The sequence below is a fragment of the Vipera ursinii genome (genome assembly GCF_947247035.1).
Source record: "Vipera ursinii genome assembly, chromosome: Z".
In the NCBI taxonomy this organism is placed as follows: Eukaryota; Metazoa; Chordata; class Lepidosauria; order Squamata; family Viperidae; genus Vipera; species Vipera ursinii.
The window spans coordinates 32,228,690-32,237,403 of NC_139517.1; the positions used below are offsets into that span (position 1 = coordinate 32,228,690).

The 8,714-nt window shown below is 42.9% G+C and overlaps 2 protein-coding genes across 2 annotated transcripts; both read left to right on the forward strand.

The window, feature by feature from the left end:
* Nucleotides 1–350: 350 nt before the first annotated feature.
* Nucleotides 351–3,656, forward strand: HOXB6 (homeobox B6; the record flags this gene model as incomplete). The annotated part of the gene is made up of 2 exons (XM_083378059.1): nt 351–771; nt 2,806–3,656. 2 exons carry the CDS (start codon nt 351–353, stop codon nt 3,060–3,062), a joined length of 678 nt encoding a protein of 225 aa, XP_083234185.1. The 3' UTR covers nt 3,063–3,656.
* A 2,433-nt stretch (nt 3,657–6,089) lies between these two features.
* On the forward strand, nt 6,090–8,443 carry HOXB5 (homeobox B5; the record flags this gene model as incomplete). Its single annotated transcript, XM_083378027.1, has 2 exons — nt 6,090–6,729; nt 8,147–8,443. 2 exons carry the CDS (start codon nt 6,090–6,092, stop codon nt 8,392–8,394), a joined length of 888 nt encoding a protein of 295 aa, XP_083234153.1. The 3' UTR covers nt 8,395–8,443.
* Nucleotides 8,444–8,714: the final 271 nt, after the last annotated feature.

Consider the following 8,714-nt stretch of genomic DNA (forward strand, 5'->3'; position numbering starts at 1 on the left):
AGTGGGGGGGGGCGTTTCTGTTGTTTAAAGGTGATAGTATTGGTGGCAGGGATGCTTTCACTGGTTTGTTCTGGGGGGTCCCCTGTGCAGAGCTAACCCCTCTAGGGTGCTATTTCGCAGCCTCCGACTCCTGCTATTGGTCAGCGCGTGATCAGATGGTTCTCTTCCCTTATGTCCCTGGTTGGCACGCGGCCATCCCCCTTCAGCTAAAACCCAATCTCCCATATACTGCTAATAGCTAAACCGCTTGGACTATAAAACGCAACAAATCATAAAGAGCAAGGGAAAAGAACAGGCGCTGTTCTTCTGGTTAACTATTATTATTGTTATTGTTGTTGTTATTATTTCCAATGAGTTCTTATTTTGTCAACTCTACTTTTCCGGTTAGCTTAGCCGGGGGTCAAGAACCATTTCTGGGACAGCTGCCTTTATATTCCACGGGCTACGCGGATCCTTTAAGACACTATCCCAGCACGTATGGAACTGGGGGCGGTGGGGTCCAGGAGAAAGGTTACGCGGGCGCGCCTTACTACCAGCAAACCAACGGAGCTTACAACCGGAGTCCAGCCTGCGATTACGGGACATCTGGTTTTTACAGGGAGAAAGAGACAGGCTGTTCTCTTTCGAGCCTAGAGGAGCCTGTCCAGTTCGGCCAGGAACAAGCCCGGAAGTCAGAATGCTCACAGAGCAAGCACGTTTTCGGGGACAACGAGGATCAAAAGTGCTCCACGCCAGTGTACCCTTGGATGCAGAGAATGAATTCCTGCAATAGTAAGTTGCTTTCCCCCCCCCTCTCATTCTTCCCAATCATGTTAGGTGACAGATGGCTACCCAGATAAAGCAGGAAATGTTTTTCTTCTAATCTGAAGTTGCAGGCAGTAGAGGCAGAAATTTCCTTCAAACTTTTTTGCACTGCTTCAAAGGCGCTGCTGCCTAGCTTGTTTGTTTGTATGTTTGTCATATTATCTGCAGGAACTTCTCTAGAGTTAGTTCCTCTCTTTAGCCAACTTTCTCCAACTGAAAGTGCAGAGATTTATTGACCGAGCAGTCTGTCTTGTAGAAGGCAATGTTAGCTGTCACTCACTAGGGATGATTTAGAAAGGCATCTTGGCACTCACACTCATCCGCGCGTGCACACACACTCACACGATGCAATCCCTATCAAACTGACCCCCAGTCCCCAATTGTTTTCAATAGATCTGGATTTTAACTTCTTTTCCACATCTCTCCCCCACCCCAGTGATACAGACATGATACCATTTCAGCCAAAGGTATATTCAGCACACTCAGCCTGTTGTATAATGTCAGGAGGGCTTAAATATTTAAAAAGAGAAAGCTACATTTTTAATGAAACTCAAGCTTAATTGAATGCCTGCCTGAAGAGGAAGTTGTGGACAGTTTTTCTTTCACTCACTCTCCCCACCTTTCTGATAAACGACTGCCTCCAGGTGCCATAATTTCCATAAAAATTCATTTAAAGAAGATAAAGATGTAGCCACAGCTCCTCCTCCCATCCCCACATTCCAAAGGGAGGGGAAATTAAGAGAAAGCAATAGAGATAGGTAAAAGATGGATAGATTAGGCAGGTAGATAGATGTTTAGCTTAAGCTCTGTTCTAAAGCAATTAGAACTGAATGGCAGAGGGGAAGAGAAAATAGAAATAAAAGAGAGGAAAGACTAAGTACCACATAAGGAAAATAAACCTGGTCAGAGGTGAGTGTCCAGAAGAAAGTGGAGAGCATAGGGTAAAAAGAATTCTTAACTTTGGACATTAATTCTTTCCTAATGGAAGTGTGGGAAGCAAGTACATAGATAACTCTCTTAAAACAAATCAACTCTCTTAAAACAAATCTTGTCAGACTGCTATTGCACACACACACACACACACACACACACACACACACACACACACACATATATATATATGTGTGTGTGTGTGTGTATGTGTGTGTGTGTATGTATATTGCTCCTAGACCCTCAACTGTGTGAAGGAGTGTTGTTACTTATCTTTGTTTAAATATCCCCCCCCCACCATATTAAGTCACTTCCCCTTCTGCTGCTTTTGAGAGCCCCACAACATGTTCAAAGCCTATTTCTTGGGAGAAGAACTGGCGATGAATAGGATTTATTCCCAAGCAAGTGTCCCAGTGCAGTAATTTTAGTCCTTGTGAATACTGCTCAAGAGGGCACTCCAGTTTACAGGGAGAGAAAGGTAGAGAGAATCTTTTTGTGTAGAACCAGTTCACTTAACTCTCCCAGAAACAGTAAGCTTCTGAGTTACATCACTGTTTTCCAAAGCTTTGTCCTCCTTTTCTTGTTGAAAAAGGTAAACATGCAAACATGCAAACAAACAAAACAGATTGTATGGTGGAGTTGCAAGTTTTCAAGCTGAGCTTTCTGGCTGCTCAGTGAAAGTCAGCCAAGAGCAGGCAAAAAACTTCTGGGAATTGTGTCTTCAAGTTTTCAGAATTGTTCTGGAAAAGGAAGAGTTTCCAGGCATGAAACGAAGAGCCAATTAGATAGGAGTGGATTTGATTATCACTGGTATTAGGTACCACAGTGGGTTTTGATAGCTGAGAGTTGAAAGCGGGGGGGGGCACTTGGAGTAGGAACATTACTTCAGGGAATGGGTCTCTCTCCCTCCTCCCCCCCCCCGCACACACACACACACACACACACACACACACACAGAAAGAGACTCACAACAACATACTCTGGTGCGGTAGCACAGCCATTGGCATGTATATGTGTAACTCCAGTAAATGTTCAGTAGCACACGCTTGCCTTCTTCTCCATCCCCACCAGGTACCTCCTTTGGGCCGAGTGGCAGACGAGGCCGGCAGACTTATACGCGCTACCAGACTCTGGAGCTGGAGAAAGAATTCCATTTTAACCGTTACCTGACCAGGCGCCGACGCATCGAGATCGCTCACGCCCTGTGTCTGACAGAGCGCCAGATAAAAATATGGTTTCAGAACCGGAGGATGAAATGGAAAAAGGAGAACAAGCTCCTTAACTCCACTCAGCTCAGCGCGGAAGAAGAGGAGAAACCAACGGAATGAAAAAGCAAAACGGGAAGAGAAAGAGAGAATGAGAGCCCGAATAAATGCAGAGTGAATGAATGAATGAATGAATGAATGAATGAGAAAACAGAATGTCAACAATTGGGGAGCTCCAGAAATGGCAACTCCTCCCACCCAAAAGGCACAACTGAGACAAACATTTTTGTAAAATATATGAGACTGTATGGTGGTGTTGTCCTTTTGCACCCTCACTTGCATTGAATTATTGAATTTGTCATACATATCATAACCATGTTTCTAGTCCAATTTATTTTTCTCACACCCTTTTATTGGCCCTTCTCTTTGCCACAGTTGAGATTGTGGTTGTGTTTTGTTTTGTCTGATTTACCTTTGGGTGTCCTCCTTAGGATTCTTGTTAACCCTTGTATTTAAGTGGAGGTGCTGCAATATATATGTGTCAGGTTTGGGGCTATTTGATTGTCTTTATTTTGTAAAACAGAAGTGTCATGCACGATTTACTCATTGTTTGCTTTTTTATATAAAATTAAGTTAATCAAGCCCTGGATTCTCTGTCATTTAAGGGTTATTGTTTTAAGCAAAATTATATTAAAAAGGAACAATTGCAACCTAAAAAGTATGGTGGATTTTTTTAAAGAGTTTTTTTAATCGGTTTTATTTTATTACAATTTGTAGTGTTGTATTTGTAGTTTGTGTTAGCTATGGAGATTTTAAAAGATCTATAAAAACAATAAAAAGATAAAAACAAGTACACTGAGAAAAACATTTGTTATGTTCATAATTTAGGATGTGTTTTCTTTCTTCCCACATCGTTTCTAAGGACTGACTATATCTATATCTATATGAGGTGTATGGTTGGTAGTAAAAAAATTCAAAAACCTGCTTTAAAAAAACTGTGATTTCCTTAATCTGAACAGGCAAGCAATTCCTTAAATACTACAGAAGTTAGAGGATGAAAGATATATTCAGTGCCCCCCTACAGACATAAACACACAGACATACAGACTCACACACGCATGCATGCACTTCCACTTGCTTAGCCTAAACTTAAATAAAAGACCTGTTCACCAAGAATATATTGGAGCTGACATTTAACTTTAATATGGATTTTTTTATTATTACTGCACAAGAGTTATGTGGGCTGCACACCACACATATAATAAATCAAAGAAACAGGCATAATTCGCTGTCCCATTCTACATCTGCTAAAACATACATAACATTTTCATTGCCTTTCTCAAACATCGGCTCAAGTTCCTCTTAGGTAAATCTTCCCAACCCGCCCCCCCCTCCCCAAGCCCTCTAACTAGCCTTAATATCTTACTCCAAATTAAGCTAAAATATGAGACTGGGAGCTATTAATGTCCTATGATCAAAAGAAAAATGTGTTAAATAACCGATTTAAAAGGAAATAATCAGGTAGTATTTTAAAAAAGAAGAGAACCTTAAATCTATTTTTCCTCATTTAATTCTGCCTTTCCTTTCCTTTCCTTTCCTTTCCTTTCCTTTCCTTTCCTTTCCTTTCCTTTCCTTTCCTTTCCTTTCCTTTCCTTTCCTTTCCTTTATTGATTACTTAAGGAAGGTTAACAATTCTTTGCTGTTGTCCTTAGCAAGTTGTTAACAGCTATCCCTGGTTTGTTTATTTTTACTATTTTATATTTTCTGAATTTTTTTGAAAAGAAGAAAAAGTTGTGAAACAATAATTTCCTTTCTAATACTCTCATCTCACATGCTCAATTATAAAGTCATTAATTCCTTCCCACCCAAATACAATGAAATCGTGTATTCTGAAGTCTTGGGGCTGCATAATACTTATTCTTATTGCTACACTTTTTAGTAGCTGTGATTATTATGACTAAGTGCCAGTTTCAATGTGGCTCATAATTTTCAATGAGTTGCAAGCTGGTTTTTGTAAATTCTTGTAGGTTGGCAGAAGAAGAATGGAAAAGAAAATAGTGACATGGCTGGACAAAAACAAAGAATTCCAAATCCAAATCTGGCCCATCATTATAAAATTGATTATTACCAAGCATTTTAATAATTTAAATGAATGTTGAAAACCCTCTTCATTTGAAACAGTTCCCTCAAGAGATTGCCAGTTGTATAATTCATCATATTGCTGATTATTTGGAAAAAAAACCCCACATCATGTCAAGTTAAGTTAATTTTCCCTTCTATTATTTGCACTGTATTAAAGTGTAGGAATAGTAGTAGAAATAATACTATGATAATGATAATAATGCAAAAACATTCAAGCAACTTTTGATGTTGATGGTAACTCCTAAGTAGGAGATGCAAATTTAAAAAAGGGATGCAGGAAAGGGAGAAAGAGGAATTATCATCTTGATTTTCATCCGAATAAATTTTGCCCTGAATAGCCGTTTCTAATATCAAAGCAAAAACATCACCGGGATTATTATTTGGTATTAAACAACCGTTATTCATAATAGTAATAGCAACAATTTTATACTGCATCTACTATAACAAGAAAATTTCTTTTCCGCATTAGAAAAGCATGTTCTCCTATGGAAGAAAAAGAGAAAGTAGAGAAACAAAGACAGAAACGACACTTTTGGGGGAAAACATTTTATTTCTAGAAAAGGCAGAGGACAGAAAAACTTGAGTGCTTGACTACTTAAAAAAAAGGTGAGTGAGGTAACCTCCCTGTCGGCTACTTTTTTATTTACCCAGTAGGTGGCGCACAATGCCAACAAGGAGCCATCTGTGCTCGCTGATTCCTCCCCCTTCTTTCCTCCCACTTTGGAAGCCGCGCATTGACATGGGCCTAACGATTCTCGGATCGTCATTATTTGTAACCATAGAGCATGAATTGCCTCTTGAGGTCATCAGTGAGAATTTACGACTGGTCAACAAAAGCACGTGATTCCCAAACGCACCCCCCACCCCACCCCCATATTTGGCCGCATACATAGCAAAAACGAAGTACAGTGCATCGCTATAATTCATTAATACATCATAAATCCTCAAGCACAGGGGTTATAACGACCACGAGCCCCACAAATCAAGCCCTCCAAAATACAAACCCAAATGAGTTCTTACTTTGTAAACTCGTTCTCAGGACGCTATCCTAATGCCCCAGACTATCAGCTGTTAAATTATGGGGCCGGCAGTTCCATGAACGGATCTTATAGAGATCCAGGCAACATGCACGCCGGCTCTTACGGGGGATACAACTACAATGGAATGGATCTGAGCATCAGCCGATCATCCTCCTCCTCCAGCCACTTTGGAGCGGTTGGGGAGAGCTCTCGCGCCTTCCCTGCCCAAGCAGCGCCCGAAAGCAGGTTCAGACAGGCGTCCAGCTGCTCCTTGTCTTCTCCCGAATCCCTCCCTTGCACCAGCAGCACCACCAGCACCAGCAGTAGCGGCGGCGGCGGCGGTGGCGGCGGCGGCAGCAGCGGCGGCGGCGGCGGTGGCGAAAGCCATGGAGGCAAGGCAGCCGGGTCCTCCCCTGCCGACCAGGCAGCCTCTGTTGGCGCGGCCAGCGCCGCTGCCTTTGCCGAGATAGACGAGACCAGCGCATCTTCGGGTCCCGAAGAGAGCGGCTCCCAAGTCAACAGCCACGGCGCCCGAGCTCAGGCAGAGCCGATCGCCACCTCCACGCCGGCCACGGAAGGACAAAGCCCGCAGATATTCCCCTGGATGCGAAAGCTTCACATTAGCCACGGTACGGACTTGCTCCTTTTTAATTTGGCTGGGGTGATCTATGGGATGCCTGCCTGCGCCTTCTGTCTGTCTGTCTGTCTCTCTCTCTCTCTGGGTCTGTGGCGTGTGTGTGTGTGTGTGTGTGTGTGTGTGTGTGTGTGTGTACATACATACACACCCATACACATAAAGCATAGGATTTTGGCAGGACATATTTGCTTTGGCGACGGAAGAAGGAATTCAATCGCATTGTGAAAACACTTTCCTGTCTCTCTCTCCAGATGCCCTTTTCTATTTGCTTTCAAGTGTCTTTTTGTTTCATTATAATGTTCGATTCTTAAAGAGTATTTTCTTATCTTTCAAAATAAATAAATAAATAAATAAAAAACAAAACCCAGGTTCCCTCCGTTTAAAAAAAAATGTTATTCAACATGGCAAAAGCCAAACTGTATTGATGGTAACAATAATAGTAAGACTAGCGCTTGTCATAGCCTAGTTAGTACTAGGAGAGCGGAAGGGTGGGAGGTGTTGGAAAGTAGCAAGGATTGAGAAGGGAAGAAGGGAAGAAATGGGAAAGGTAACGGGAAGGGTTAAAAAAAAAAGGAAGGCTGTTTGGGGCACAGATGGGTCTGTCAACCTCTCTCCTTCCCCCTCCCCCTCCGCCCCACATTTCTCCGTCTACAAGGGCGAAAAGGCGGCGGCGGCGGTGGCAAACTCTTTGCCTAGCCCTTCAAGCCATGGGGTAAAAATGAAAGGAGGGTGTGCGCCTCAGAGTTGGGAGCAGGAACTGCCTGGCGACCCGCTTCGTACGCCGAGGCTAACTCCCTTTGGGTGGAAAGCGAGCCCTAAGGATTTCAGCGGAAGTTGCTTCCAATGAAATGTGGCCGAGACTTGGGGGCGGAGGGGGGGGGGTGTTAAGGAAAGGCGCAATGCCTAGGAAGGTCGCCTCTCAGTCTTCCAGCCGGCCTGTTTAGATCGCCAGTCGAACTGGACTGACCCAGGGAAGAGAGACAAGGAGGGGCTGGGGTTTCGGGAGGTTGTCTTCCAGAGACCAAACTCCCTGAACTGTGAGCCAGTCCCCAACAGCAGCAGTTTCCTCCGAAGAAACCTGCGCAGAATCAGATTGTGTTAGAAAAAAACACGTTCTCGACTCCTGGGCTCTAGAGAGTGTGAGAAGGGAGAGCGGGGTATGGGTCTAAATTAATTAGAAATAAGGCTGAAGCCAGATTAAAACGAAGGATATTGACATGGAGGAAACAGACGCAGAGAAGCCGTGTGCTCAATTTGCTGGGGCGTTTGTCTGCAGTGTCAGGCGGCGGCGGCGGCGGCGGAGGAAACAGTTGAACGCGCGGTTTCTTTCTGTGCCTGTGATCTAAAAAGAGAAAGCTAGACCAACAAAAGGCATTTTTTCCTATGTCCCTGTTGTTGTTATTATTCAGATATGACCGGACCGGATGGCAAACGAGCCCGAACGGCGTATACTCGCTACCAGACCTTGGAGCTGGAGAAGGAGTTTCATTTTAACCGCTACCTCACCCGCAGAAGGCGAATAGAAATAGCCCACGCTTTGTGTCTCTCCGAAAGACAGATAAAAATCTGGTTCCAAAACAGGCGAATGAAGTGGAAGAAAGATAACAAACTCAAAAGTATGAGCTTAGCATCTGGTGGCAGTGCTTTTCAGCCATAAATTATATCTAGGAGGAATATTAAGAAATAGGAAAGAGGGGGCAGGAAGTTAAGAAAGTTTAAAACAAGCAAGCAAACGAAAAGCAACAGCCAGATTTGTTTTTGTTAAGTTTGGAGTACTGTAAAGTGAAGCACTTTCCATTCAGCATGCTGTTGATTTTTAAATTATGATTATAATTATTATTATTATTATTAATAATAATAATAAGCAATTTCATGGGTACTATTATTCCAGGATTGTGTCTTTTGCTGCAATCACCCCTTTAAATTAAAAGATAAAATCCAGAGGCTTCTTCCATGCTTTAGATGTTCTAAATGTTT